The sequence below is a fragment of the Sceloporus occidentalis genome, unplaced genomic scaffold, assembly GCF_023333645.1.
Source record: "Sceloporus occidentalis isolate IW3139 unplaced genomic scaffold, rSceOcc1.0.p SCAF_129, whole genome shotgun sequence".
Classification (NCBI taxonomy): domain Eukaryota; kingdom Metazoa; phylum Chordata; class Lepidosauria; order Squamata; family Phrynosomatidae; genus Sceloporus; species Sceloporus occidentalis.
Genome location: NW_028317109.1, coordinates 2,647,761 through 2,662,399, shown reverse-complemented (window position 1 = coordinate 2,662,399; position 14,639 = coordinate 2,647,761). Strand labels below are relative to the sequence as shown.

General features: G+C 45.0%; 1 protein-coding gene across 3 annotated transcripts; it reads right to left on the bottom strand.

The window, feature by feature from the left end:
• Window positions 1-3,347: 3,347 nt before the first annotated feature.
• On the bottom strand, window positions 3,348-14,388 carry LOC149281687 (fos-related antigen 2-like). Of its 3 annotated transcripts, XM_089499078.1 has the most exons (5): window positions 14,304-14,388; window positions 7,853-7,866; window positions 4,706-4,960; window positions 4,204-4,311; window positions 3,348-3,848 (listed from the first exon to the last, which is right to left on the bottom strand). In XM_089499078.1, exons 1-5 carry the CDS (start codon window positions 14,386-14,388, stop codon window positions 3,348-3,350), a joined length of 963 nt encoding a protein of 320 aa, XP_089355204.1. The 3 variants fall into 3 exon arrangements, with proteins under 3 accessions (XP_089355204.1, XP_089355202.1, XP_089355203.1); XM_089499076.1 differs by lacking the exon at window positions 7,853-7,866 and having other exon boundaries at window positions 4,694-4,960; window positions 14,278-14,388; XM_089499077.1 differs by lacking the exon at window positions 7,853-7,866 and having other exon boundaries at window positions 14,278-14,388.
• Between the last annotated feature and the right edge of the window lie 251 nt (window positions 14,389-14,639).

Here is a 14,639-nt window from a genome sequence, read left to right as displayed (position 1 = left end):
AAAACATTTCACAACGGGACAATGTATCTGATAATTCTTATCTTAAAACCTGAAGGCCACACATACACACACAAATGCGCACGCACATACCTCTCCCACCCCTCACAGACCCCGAACATGTAAACATTTTAAATAAATAAGAACATTAAAAACTAAAAAGACTTCCAAGAAAATACAAAAAAAAAAAAAAAACTTGCAGGCCTAGCGATGAGGAACAAATGAAATAGCAGTTAACACCTTACTGGATATGGAATATAATATTTGTTTGCCTCAACATTTTTTTTGTCCATTTTCTTAGATGGGGGATCAAGACATTCAAAGCGTTCGGGGTTAAATAAGGATTAATTATACAGAAAGTAGTAGAATACAGGAAACCAAGGAATGTCTCAGCGGAACCCAGAAAGAGTTTACTGCGGGGAAAACCAGGTGAGGAGACGGTCAGCTATCACTAACATGTCCTCTGCCATCCGACCTTTGGGACGTTTTAGAGTTTACATTTTAATTTAGAGTTTATTTTACGCGTACCAGCTTAAAAATATTAAAAAAATAAAAAGGCCAGAACATCCCCTTATTCAGACTGCAAAATTACTTTCATCCACTGCTAATATAAGGCAGACGGTATAAAAAGGGTCAAATAAAAAGTGATTTGTATCACAAAATACAGAATGAAAAATGTACAAAGTTGGCAATTAATTAAAAAGGCTGCTCTCTGGTGTACAGATCTGCACTCGGCTAGTGGGGCTGCTCTCTGGTGTACAGATCTGCACTCGGCTAGTGGGGCTGCTCATAGAAACAGAATGTGTCGGCTGATAGGAGCCATTTGGCCCTTGTGGACCAACCCCAGCCAGCTTGGCACTTTAATGCTATATTATATATATATATATATATATATATATATATATATATATATCTCATCTTAATCTGTAAACACAGTTACATAGGGTTAATTAGTGTATAAAATCATAAGATGATAACGGATTCCCCTTTCGCCGCCCCTCAGCCTCACTACTTTTTTTAAAATTCTATACAGGGTCATGTATAGAAAGAGATTCTGGTGCAACCAATACCATCGGTTGCTATGGCAATAAGACTTTATATATTTTGCTCTATATATCAGGGCCGATAAACTTGTACTCTCTCTCAACACAAATCTATCAATTCACTAGAGCCACGCCATCTGCATTTGCAACAGGAAGTCACCGAGGGACATTACGGACACTTCCTGTTGCCACTCAAATTCTAAATAAATTTGCACCTTAAGCAAAAGGGGCTACATTTTTGTGGGGGGTATGAACATCGTATCAGGAGCCATCGTAGCGGCAATTTTTTTTTTCTTTTTACATTAAAATATAGGTATGGCTGTATATTTGTGTTTCTCCCCCGCTTCAGACACTGCAAGGGTTAAATATGTAAACAAGGATTTGCAGCAGGCAAATTCAGACAGAGGAACGCAGCAGACAATCTAAGCAATACTTTTTTTGGCAGCGTGCGGCGTGCCATTTAGGCGCTGATGTCCAATTGGCAGCCCTTTGCGGCACTGGCGGCGAATGGCACGAAATATTACGATCCCTGATCGCGGCCGTACAAGCGCCAGGGAGTCACCGAAACTCAAACAAACAAACCCCCCCCCCAAAAAAAGTGAGCAGGGCTCTGAATATTTAAAAATTGTATATTTTCGCTTTGTACTACCCTGTAGTATATGTTGGCGCTTTAGAAAAGAACGACAATCGTGAGAGGACCTGGGAGTTTAAATAGCTCCTCGCCTTACAAAAATCCAGACTGTAGAAAGGTGCCTGCGCGGCATACATAAAAGAAAAGGCTACAATAGCGGAAACCGGTCTGACATTTTGTGCTCAGCTATCCAGAATTCTTCCGTAGTTTATTTTATTCTGACGGAATTAAAAAAAATGATTTTTTTTTTTCCAGGATTTAATGCGCGGCTGCGGAATTTATGTGACGCGTTCCACCATCTCTTCCTGGGAGCCATCATATTTAGATGGTCATTTTTTTTGTTAATAGAAATATAAATATTATCCCCCTGTTTGTGCTTTATCATTTTGGTGAATAATAATATTATTATAATAGTAATAATGTTTCCAAATTTCACTTGTTTTCGGTTTCCCTGTGGCCAGTCAGGAAAAAACCCCCCCAAAAAAACAAAGTCATCAGAAAAACAAGTCTCAATTGCTTGTTGTAAAGACCAGCATTAGTAGCCCTGCGTATCCACGTGCCAATTTCACAACGTTTAGCGCCAGATTTACAGAAAAACACAGACAGTCCGCTTGCAGCGTAGTAAGAAGCTTGTGGTGTATACAGCATTCGCAAGAAGCCCTCGACTTATCGTCTGCCTTTCCGGCAACACCGCAAAAAATACACAACACAGAAGAGAAAAAAGCCCCCCCCTGTGATACCGCGTGTGAACTTTGTACTTAAGAGAACAGAACAGGTATCCGCTTAGGCGCAAGAATGATGAGAAGAATTCTCTCTTATTACACAGGAATGAACATTTCCACGTGGCCTCGCCAACTCATCGCCTTAATATCCAAAGTAGAAATCTCTATATGGTTCATCAGGCGGGTTTACGTTATCGACGAGACATCTCTCCAAACTTCAGCTCATCCAAAAAAAAAAAAAAAAAAAAAGGCACAAGGAGAACGGTACTATTGCCAAGTTTATATGATTTATTATATATATAATCCTTTTGCCAAATCCTTTCATTCATTTCAGAGTCTGCGAGAACGCAAGGTTCCGGAGCGGGCTTTGGCCTTTGGCATTGTGCAAGTTTTACGGTCGTCTGGTGTGATCTGGTGAAACCGACAGGTTTCGATCCTTTTTTTTGTTTGTTTAAATCTCCTTCCATGTCGGGATCTCCCAGTTGACTCCCGGAGCGGTTTGGATTTTTTTTTTTTTTTTTTTATTTGGGTAAAGCGTAATAATAATAATAATTATAATAATAATAATAAAAAATCTGTACCTTCATCCAGTGAAGATCAAATCACTAAGACAGAGACTTTCCCCTTAAAGTGCTCTAAGGATTTCAGAACAAAAAGATGATGAAATGTTTTGGGTACACGAGCGACTACAAATAACCAACACCGGGACCCCTTTCTGAGTTGGGTATAATGGGACGCGTTGAAGGAATGGAAACATTTGCAGCCCGCTTTGCAGCCCAAGAGAAGTGCCGCGAAGCGTTTTATCCAGTTACAGGTTGTATCTTACAAAGGCTCGTCCCGTAAGCACGTTCTGAAAATCCAATCGCTTCGTTGGGAAGCTCCTGATGGCAGATGATTTCCCTTTCTTGACATCTCCTCACATGTAACAAAGCAGCTCTCCTTCCGCAGCCATTGTTACAAGGCCAAGAGGGTGGGCGAGTTCAAGGAGTCGGACGACTGGTCGCCGCTGCTGCTACTCCTGCGGTGGGCTTTAGAGCAAGACTCTGAAGGGGTGGCGGACGAATCCTGGTCAAGTACACTTGGGTAGGTGAAGACGAGGTTGGCGGTGTTAGGAGTGCTTGGAGGCGTTGAGGACATCACAACCGGTGTGTTGAGCGGCTCTTCGTTGAAGAACCCCCCGCCGATATTGATGGGCTTAATCACCGACCTTGACTGAGTCTTGTTGCTGTTGGAAGACGAGGCGGCGATGTCTTCCTCGACGGGTTCTTGCTTCACAACAACCCGGCTCGGGATCATGCTGCGCGCGCTTTGAGAAGAGTTGGTTCTGTCGTCGGGGTGTATCTTGCACACGGGCGAGTGGGCGACCAACATGAACTCCAGCTTGTCCTTTTCCTTCTGCAGTTCTGCAATCTCTTTTTGCAGTCCAGACTTCTCCTGTTCCAGTTTCTCGGTTTCCTTAAAGAAACAATGTAAAGCCTATGATACAAGCTCATAAATACATGCATTTTAAACAGAAAACAAAAACAATATAACGTTTTAATATAAATACGACCGCAAAGTAAGATTGCAGGGCCGTAAAGAATATATTGAGATTATCTATGGAGGGTTCCTGAATCGAGTTGGAACGCCTAGAACGTTCAACCATGGCAGCCACCAAGGTGAAGGAGTCAGGAAAACACGACCAATACTAAATAAACCCCTAAAAGGGCAACTTTTTAAGTTAAGTATGGAACAGGTCAGCACAAATGGACAAAGATATCCAATGAGTGTAGGCCGTTTCACCGGACGAGCACAGGAAGCGTTCACTTACTGCTTGCAGTTTGTCCGTCAGCTCTCGTCGTCTGTTGCGACACTTTGCCGCCGCCAGCTTATTCCTCTCCCTCCTCACCCTTCGTTTTTCTTCTTCTTCAGGTGACAGCTGAGGGGGGGGGGGGGAGAGAGGATAAAAACGTTATGTGGTCATGACAGCCGAAAGTTTGATAGATGTGGAGGAAGCTGTGGTGTTCCCAAGGATTGTGCAAGACCCCAAAAAAAGAAGAAGAGTTGGCCAACCCTTGGTGGTCAGAACTGAGAATTTTCGCAACCCCTCTCAGCAGTTTCCATGCCAGCTCTCACAAAAAATAAATAAATCCCTATTTGGGTAAACCGCACGGCCGGACCAAAGACTTTGATATAAGGAAATAACAATAATGGTAATAAGCGTTCTATTTCTGGTCACCCGACGCGATTCGCTTCACCCTGTATAACCCTCCGATACAGAAGACCCCTGTCTTCACAGACGCAAGCCAACCGCGTGCTGCTCCATTAATTACCTGCTCATCTCGCCTCCTCCTGCCCGCCGTCGTGCCGATGGTCTTGATCACGCCAGGTCTCTGCATGGCCGCGTGCCCGGCGACGGAGGACAGGTTGGGCACAGGGTGACCATACGGATGCGAACGGACGTACGGGTTGGACATGGAGGTTATCACCGTAGGTTGAACCATCCATTGCAGGTCCTGGCTGGTGGTTATGGCGTTAATGGTAGGAATGAAGGCACTGCTCGATCCCGGCATCTCTGGCCTGAACTTCTGCGGGTATAAGAAGAACACAAAAGATCAGTAAACCTAAAACTGTATAAACAAAAATAAAAAGTCTGCTGAAAATCATTCTTGAACTCAAACCCTACACTATATCTTTACAGCTCAATGATGCGCCGTTGCCAACGTATACATTTGCCGGTCTCCTACGTAAAAAAAACAAAACACCCTGATACGTTGTCTATGAGTAAAATCGTAACACCGAGCTTCTTAAAAGACGAGATTTCCTGTTCTCCACGAAACGCTCCGCTTCTGTTCTGGTTACATTTCACACCTCCCTTTACACAAATACACAGCCCCTCGTCCTCCATCGAAACCCTCCTTCTCATGGCCTGCCCTGCGGAGAAACTTCATCGCTATCTCAAGAAGTACCTTAAACCACCGAGTCTGCTCCGGCTCCCCAAAACCGAGATTCCCCACCCCCCACGCATTTAGGTATCTCATAGTCAGGGCCGGCCCGACAATGGAGCCGAGTGGGGCAACCGCTCCAGGCGGCACTTTTGAAGGGGCGGCACTTTGCCGCCACAAGCCCCCCTTTTTTTTTTTTTAAAGCGAAAAAGAGAGAAAGGGGCGCCGAGTGGTTTTCGCTTACCAAGCTGTCAGTACCCGCTCGGCGCCCCTCGCTCTCTCCTCTGCGGCGAGTCTCCCTGTTCGGTCTCGGTGCCGGCTTGTAATGCTGAGTGCCGGAAGATTTCCTCATAGCCGGCACCGAGACCGAACAGGGAGACTCGCCGCAGGACTGCTGAAAGGTAAGTACAAGGGGGGGGGGGGCGGCAGGGACGGAGGGAGAGGAAGGGTAGATAATGGGGGGGGGGGGCGGCATTTTAAAATTCGCCCCAGGTGGCATTTTGCCTTGGGCCGGCCCTGCACATAGTATCAAAAATGTCTGCTCTCGTACGAATCGGGGTGGATGCTCAGCTCCAGGTGCCTTCAGCTCAGGTAGACACATAGAAGGCTAAAGACGTTCCACAGAATAGGATTAGGGAGATAAGTCGGAAGCGGACGGGCAGATAATTCTACGAGCAAACAACGATTTTATGGGCAACGGCGGACCGCCGGACAACGCATCCAAAATGATATATGAGGATACAACGTTAATATTGCGACACAATCCTGTAATTATTCAGGAGACGAGACAGGAGGGAAACCAGGAAACGAAAACACAACAAGGAGAACCGACAGAGACGGGCGAAGAGCTTCAGACGCGTCACCAGCTGCTGGAATATTCAAATGATCTCAGCAGGGCTTGCGGTGTCAACCCCGACTCGTTTTCCTCCTCAAGATTTGGGATGGGTGCCACAATGACACTAAAAAAAATATTTGAAGAAAAAAAAAAAAAAGCCTGTTTTTTGTACGAAAAAAAAAAAAAAAAAAAAACCTAATAAAATGTTCTTAAAAGTAAAATATTAGACGGCGTCTAAAGCCGCTCTGGAGCAGCCCCGTCCTGCGTGCCAGGTGCTAGGTGGGGTCTTCTCTGTTCCAGGAATTTTATAGCAGGTGGGTCGTCTGAACAGGGAGGAGGAAATGGAATGCGGAGGAGTAACAACGTATCCTGCAATAAACTCACCATTATTAACCCCTCCAGTGCCAGAGTGATAAATGCTAAATTCACCTTTTTTTATTTGACCCATTAAGAGGTGATGGAAACAACTTTAATGTCCCCCCTAAAAAAAAAACCAAAAAAAAAAACCCACACATACAGAAATTAATAGAGTGTAAGCTCACGGGAATAGGGCCCTCTTCTGACTTTCCATATTGTCGATTTTAATGTTATCACTAATTTTCCCTCTGGTAGCAGCGCTATGGCATCTGCTGGCGCTTTATTAATAAATGTACTGTCATTATATACGACAAAGCTTAAGGTTCCAAAATTATTATTATTATTTATTTGTATTTAGGGGGGGGTTACAGATTTAAGGATTAGTGACATCATAGCTAAACTGAAAGAGGAAATCACAAAACTAAAAATCACCAAAAAACATGATTGATTTATATCGCGCCATCATACTCCACAGTGCTGTACGACGGGTAAAGAGGCTCTGTTCAAGAGCTTACAATCTAAAAATTGCCGAAGAGGAGATCCCTAGTGAACAGAACAAAACAGATAAGAATAAGCTGCATGTTTGGAAGGGGGTCGTGCTTTCGGCAGGGGGGGGGCGGACGACTTACCAGAGACCCGATCTGTAAGAACGTCCGTCTCTCGTTACAGAGCCGGCGGCTGCGCAGGGAGAGGTCGCTTTAACTCGATTGCCTAATCCTCTCCTCTGTAGAACCGGCTTCCTTTAATCTGCGTCCCCTCTCCCCATTTCCGAGTGACTTTGGTTTCAGGTGTGACGCCACGGAGGCAGCTACTCCTAGGGATCGTCGCGGTTAACACATTCCTCCCCACGAGCCCATAACACGTGTAAACCCCCCCAGGAACAGCGTTCTAGCTGCCAGTTAGGTTACGCGCGCCGTGCCTTTTACGTCACCTGACATCACATCATCTCAGGAAGTAAACAGCGTTGTTGTGTTCTGACATCATCAGGAGGATATTAGAATTTTACTTGCTATTACTGCCGGCTTTACAAAAACTAGATAAAAAGTCACGAGTAATCATGAAACTTTAAACTTATCATCCAGCACAAGTTATTATTTTCTATTTATTGATTTATATAGCGCCATCATATTCTATAGCGCTGTACAACGGGCAAGCAGGATATAACAAACTGCGCATAACATCATTTAATCAGTTGTTGGTCTCGTCTTAGATTCAGGAGCCGTATGTCTATCCCATGCATGTTTAATCCCCTCACTGTATTACCCCCTACCACCTCTCCTGGGAGGATGTTCCACTTAACTACCAAATTCTGCAGTGTTGTACAATCGCCAAACCGGAGACACACATGACGTAACAACTCAGACTTACAGAAACAAAAAAGGATAACCCTGCTCGAAGGAGCTTACAATCTAGAAACAGAAGAGTAAATAAATAGGTTGCATCTACTTATGCTTCCTCTCTGTATGACTCAACAAATCTGCCGTGATCCTGATCGCTTTATTAGTTCATAGACGGGAAGGGATATTTCCTCTACCCCGCAACCCCCCCAGACTACATAAAGTCACCCCCCACCCCCCCAGACTTCCTCTATTTACTGGAAATGTGCAAATTTATTTACCTATTTCACACAATCCCAGGAAGCCGGCCGCGCTCCGTGGAGGGCAGATCTGCGAAGCACGCAAGCGGGATTTTTTTGGACTGGGAATTGGGTCATTTCTGGTAAATCTGCTTTGATGCGTGTGGAATGTCACAATCCTGCCCCCCCCATCCCCCCCCCAACCATACTTTTTGTATTACCGCGTGGAACATCAGGGGGCGGAATGTTCTACACGTGTAATAATAGCCAATATCAGCCCGGATCTTTGGACGGTTTTCGTTATTTTAGAGAGAATCGCACTTTATTCCCATCAGCGGAGGGGGGGGGGGGGTAACAGGAACGAGACAATGGAATTCCAACAATTTAGTGATAAAATGCGAAGATTGTGGGAGGACAGAAGCCGCCGAGAAATTAAAGTTAACCTTTTGCGGACGGATCGGCTTTACAAAAATGACTACAAAAACCAGAGTATTACAAGAAACGCTACTAAAAATGTTACTAAAAGCAAATATGCTCAGAAACGATAGTATTTGGAACAGAAAATTACATTTCTCAAAAGAAAAGAAAGAGTTCTTTGTAACTAAAAGTAATACATTTTTTAGTTTTAGAAAGAGTCAAAAAATTAGTCTGAGTTACTATTGGCTGCGAGGCCACTGTGATGTCAGTATGATGTCATCACATAACACAGGGCGCAAAACCCAAGTGGATCAGCGATCAGTGCTTTCCAATCTTGTTATTTGATTTATATAGCTCCATCGTATTCCGCAGCGATGTACAATAAGTTAAAATATGGAAAATGTAAAGTAATATCAGGGCATAAATAATGGAGATCTCCGTTACAGAAAAATAATTTTGATGAATTCTGTATTTCCACGCATGCTTTTTATTTAGCAAATCACCGAAATAATGTAATATTAATACCCCCCACCCCCTGGGAATCAGAGAGCAATTTGCCCCCCCCCCCCCCCCCCCAGGATTCTGGGTGGAAGGGAAATTGTTGAAAACCACATGAAGGCGAGTTAGTGGGACTGCAGCTCGAGGCTGGGTTGGGTAATCCGGCAGGACAAACAGGAAATATCATGCGTGCGCAGACACCCCCGAAAAAGGTAGACGGGGCTCTCGGGGGCCGCTCTCTGCCGCTGGAAAGCGATGACTTCCCTGAAACCGACAACCAAGTTCAGTGTCTGGGGCTTTCAGTGCCAGGGGGGGTTAAGCAACACATTTCTAGCAAACATACCGTCCCCGGGCCCTCTTCAGCACCGGGGCTGGCTGAGCAGTATAGGAGTGGCGCACAAATCCCTTTGTTCTATAATGGTATTACTTTCAAAGAATCGAGTGTTTTTATTATTCTTATTTATCGGGTTTTTTATAGCGCCATCATATTCCACAGCGCTGTTTTTTTGTCATTGCGTTACCGACCGGTTGCTAATCCGCGCTAAATAGAGTCCAAATACCAAGCGCGGAGGTCGGAAGCTCGCGGAGAGGTTGCAGCGAGGCTGCTTTTCTTGTTCGCGCCTCAGTTTCTTATCGACTCGCCTTTCAGGGTGACGTTTGTGTGAAAAACAAGGTTAAATAACATAATATTTTTGTGTATTTAGTAACAAAAAAAAAAAAAATTTTAGTTGATTATTGCAACAAAATATTTTTTAATATTACGCCGGTCGGCCTATTAGCAACCAAGACACAAAACTGGTAAATTCTTCCTATTCATTTTTTATTTTTTCTGCCCCGCCGCCACGTTCCGCTCCCGAAACAAGGAAGAAACGCTTATATTTCAAACTCGGGGCTTTCTCTTGTAATATATACCAGGCCGCTAGAAAACTTTTTTTTTCTTCCCTCGAAACAAAAAAAAAAAAAAGAAGCACCAACGCTCATACTGAGTGAAATATTTTCTCTGGCGCTTCATGGGTTACAAGGGTAAAAGCCAGGTAAAAACATTATTACTCAACGGATTTTTTTTTTTGGGGGGGGGGGGGTCGCAAGAACAAAAAAGGAGGGGAAAGCCCCCAAAAATGCAACAATGACACCAAAATTCTGTAAATTAAAAGAAAATCGCCTGTTAAATTACATAAGCAAAATTTCGAAAATAAAAAATCCATAAAATTGCACATATTTTTTTTACAAAAATTTTTTAAAAAGATAATTTTATAAAGTTGACTTCTGCTGATCACATGACCAGCACACATCTGGTATTTTTTCAATTAAACATATTTTGGGAGAAATCATGCGCTTGCGCCCTTTTAAACGCGTACGGGGAAAAGCGAGCCGAGCGGATCGTGCCTTTAAATCAGAATTCATTACAAGCTAAAGCCAGCAGTACTGTAAACGGAGCCTCGGGTCGCCCATCTTCCAGGCAAGTGCTGGCTGACTGGGCATGATGGGAGTTGCAGCGTAACCCCCCCCCCCCCGTCCCTGTTTAATCATTCCGGTGGATATTCCGAGTACCCGGCAGCTGCTAAGCGGTTAACGTGCAGTTGCTGTGATTATGGGTGCGTCCCTTTTGGCTTCCAAAATTCCTTTTAAACAAGATCGAGCCTGCCGAGTTGCACCACTCACATAGCCAAGCAGGTCACGACCAAAACGAGGCGGCATGTAAGGAGACCGGCTACTCAGCCGATCCTAACTACGCTAATGGCGGACATGCGCAGCTTTTAAGTCTCAAAAAGTTTAGACGATCGTTTAGTGCCGGGCACGCTGTATAAAGCAGTAGATTAACCAAAGTCCCCGCATATCCTTGAGCAGATGGTCCAAGTTTAAGAACAGCCTCCCAGCAGAAGTGGTAGAGGGTAATACAGTGAGGGTGTTAAACACGCATGGGATAGACATACGGCTCCTGAATCTAAGACGAGACCAACGACTGATTAAGGTTTGAGTCGTTACAGCAGGAGAAACGGGCGACTAGACGGGGGCCGGATGGGGCCGATCTGCAGGCAGATTCTGTGTTTCTACGGAAAAAAAGAGAAATCTACAAAACAAAATACCATTTTATATAACCGACGGTGACTTGGGTCTTCTGCCCCATTGCCGGGTTTCCATTAAAACAAAATACATGTAAGGGCAGCCAAGCTGAGCACCGGCCGGCAGCAGCCGCAACACGTCGGGGACCTTTTGATATTTGGCAAAAACAAAACAAAAAAATAAATAAAATAAAAAATTCTGGGGTAAACCTTTTCGGGAGGAAATAAAGGTTTTAGCTCATAATTTCTGTATTTATACAACATTCGCATCACACTTTCCACGAATCGGAGTGTACTGCCATGACCCACGCAAAGCTGCGGAGCCATGCCCTATGCGCCACTTCCCTGCCTATAAGATTAATGGAACAAATTAAAGTTTTGCAATTTATTGCAATGTAATGACATCATGAACACATATAGTACAGGAAACGATGTCATAGGGAAGAAATGTACAAGGATGAATCAAGGATCCTACTTACATCCTTAGCCCTGTAGTTCAGGCTGCAACCCTTTGCTTAATTGCTATTGGTTTCAATAGCTCATGATGTCATGCAGCCAGTAGGGAAATTTGGGTTATGATGTCACCTACACCCCGCAGTAGAATCCCCGGGTCGTCGACCGATACGATACATTTAAAACCCTCCCTTCTTACATACGCAAGGCCTCAGTAGGTGTTCATTGTTTTTACACATTAACAACCCTCTAACGCTGCCGATTAAATCCAGGGAGTGTTTTTATTGTAAATGTACCGCCAAGGTGTGTCTCAATATAGGGTGGGACTTGGTGAAAAAGGACAATGATTGACAGCTCTAAGTCCCAATGAGATTTTGGTAAATCCAAAGTAAAGAAATTAACCATATAAAAAGTTATAGACTTAATTTTAAGAATTCTGATTCCCCTGAAAATAGTAAAATGTAAGAAAAGTGCGCTTTTACATTAGGGGGAGCGTGAAAATCAACTAGAACCTTAGAAAATGACCATATACAGCTTGACAATAACATAAAGCACACGTTAAGATGCATTTGGAAAGAGGGACCTGCTCTTGTGAGCTTACAATCTATTCTTACGTCGCTCACTCTCCAAAGGCAACCCTTTCAGAGAAATTACCCGCAGATCTCCACGGTTTCGGACAATGAACCTCGTTATGAAGGCCTGTCCCTTTTTTAACAAGGTTTTTATGGTTTTCTCTGGATTTCCAGTGCTACATTTGATTGCATTTTGGTCCCATGGTGGCGCAACCCCTTAAAATTTTTTCAAGCACAAAAGATAAATAAAAATACTCTATTTTGGGTATCCTTACTCCTTTCCGCTAATTACATCTGAAGAGCCGTAGTTTTTACCAGCCTGTAATGCTCCCGATCTCCACTAGGGGTCACTGCGGCATTAATAGCTCCACGCGTGTAATTAAGGTTTTCCGTGCGAGTTTTGTGCGTCGACAGCTAAGGCTTCAAAAGCACCCCTATCACGTCCTACAGCAGCTGAAGAGTTAAACAGCTTTGTACATTGAGCTCACTGTATATACAGCTCTCTGCATCAGCAGCTCCTAAGCCACAGAGCTTACATTCTAACATACTGACCTATATACAATACACACACTCATATATTATATATAGATAGATAGATAAATAGATATAGCGCACAGGTAGAAGCAACGACTACAACCAAGGAATACTATTGATGTGTGACCCAGGAAAAAGCTGACCCGGGTTAAAAGGCATCTGAGGCCACTAAAGGGTTAATGTGGTCATCCTTATGTTGGGTGGGTAATAAGAGCAAAAAAAAGAGTAACATTTAGCCCAGTTTTGCATTCATTTTAAGAACATGAAAGACTTTATACAAGTTATTAACCCCCCTTTCCCCGAATATACCCACATAACCCCCCCTTCCCCGAATATACCCACATAACCCCCTGGCCAAAACTGGGATATATTTAACTCCTAAAGTTCCTGGGTTAGAGATATTGCGGGGGTCTGGTCCTGAAGGGGTGGGGGTTATATATTATCAGTGTCAATCTACCCCAGGTGCACCCCTGACCCCCCCTCACCGAGTCCACCCCCCCCCCCCCCCCCGGGTTTGGCGGAGCCGTGAACTTTTCTGTTTGATTAAAGCGGCTTCAGATCGATGAAACAAAGTGCGGGGAGGGGACGGCGCGGTACCTTTAAATTAACCCATTCAGAGCTTCTTTTTCTGCTTCTGGCACCGAGAGAGTTAATGCGCTATAACAAAAAAATAAAAAAAAACGCAGACAGGGCGATTTTATAGATTTATATGTTTGTTTTTCTAAACTATAAACTTTTATTGCAGCCGAGAAGATCCCGGCGAGTCATTCCTTCCTCCCGGGGGTGGGTTCATATGTCGTATACAATAATAATAAAATATAAACATATCACGCAAAATCACGCTAACCCCGAATACGCTGCTTTTTCACGCGATCATGTACGAAAGATGGCATCATAATGAGATGGAACATTCTTTACGGAGATTGTGATAGATGAATGAAACAGCCTCCCAGCAGAGGTGGTAGAGGCTAATACAGTGAGGGAATTAAACATGCATGGGATAGACATACGGCTCCTGAATCTAAGACGAGACCAACGACTGATTAAGGTCTGAGTCTTTACAGCAGGAGAAACGGGCTGCCCGGGTGCCGAACGGGTTAACAGGTCAGCCACCGCGACACAAGTGGCCGAGAAACTGTCTTTTTAGTTCCTTGCCCACAGTGCCCAGAAACGGTCAACCGGCCAAGTGCTTATCGCCCAGGACACTTGTGTCAGTGAATCACGCAGATCACGGGGGGAGCGGAATCACAGCCAATGACACCGAGTCCATCTGCCGGCCGACCCAATAAGTGGGAAACCCGTCCGCGAGAACCAAATTCAAAACTCTACGAGCGGGCAGGCGGCGCCAGCGACCGACCGAGCCTTCCCGTGGACGCGGGGGCCGCCTTGTTACATACGGCATAATGGGTACCCAGGGCTGGGTTTGTAGCAACCGGGGGTATAAATACATATTAAAATACAAGCCGGTACGGAACGCTCGCTGGGTAAAGGCAGCTTCCCGGCAATGTTACCGGACTACAACTCACAATAGCCACGGCTCAGCCTGACGGATGTCGCAGCCGGGTATTAGGAGCGCACCGGCACGCGATAAGCCGGTGCCTGTGCGGGAATCAGACGCCCGGCCGCTGCGGGGATCGTGTAAAGCAGGGTCTCACCTGGTGGATCGAGGTAGACAGGGAGCTGCCGGGGTAACCCTCGGGATTCGCCGGGGAGTTGCTGCTGCCGCGGGAGGAGCTGTCGAAGTTCCCTGGATAATCCTGGTACATGATCCGAGTCTGGGCTCCGGTCGGGGGGGGGGGAATCGCTCCGCTTTCTATCCGATCTTCCAAAATATCACAAAAAACATGTAAATCACAAGAGTCCGCCGGCCCCGGAGCGTCCTCGCTGTACCGGGTCTCAAACTCACACTACACCGCCGCAGCCTGCACTGCAACCGCTTCGAGGATGTACCGGGCTACTCTTCCCGGTACAGCGTCACCCCCTGTCTTCACGATACCCCCAACTACCAAGCACTGTA

Bases quoted from the DNA above. Each gene is read 5' to 3' on its own strand.
- LOC149281687 (XM_089499076.1), bottom strand. From the start codon at position 14,388: ATGTACCAGGATTATCCAGGGAACTTCGACAGCTCCTCCCGCGGCAGC. The intron at 4,961-14,277 runs GTGAGACCCTGC...TTATACCCGCAG, and splicing joins TGTCTACCTCGATCCACCAG to AAGTTCAGGCCAGAGATGCC. The intron at 3,849-4,203 runs GTAAGTGAACGC...TGTTTCTTTAAG, and splicing joins TGACGGACAAACTGCAAGCA to GAAACCGAGAAACTGGAACA.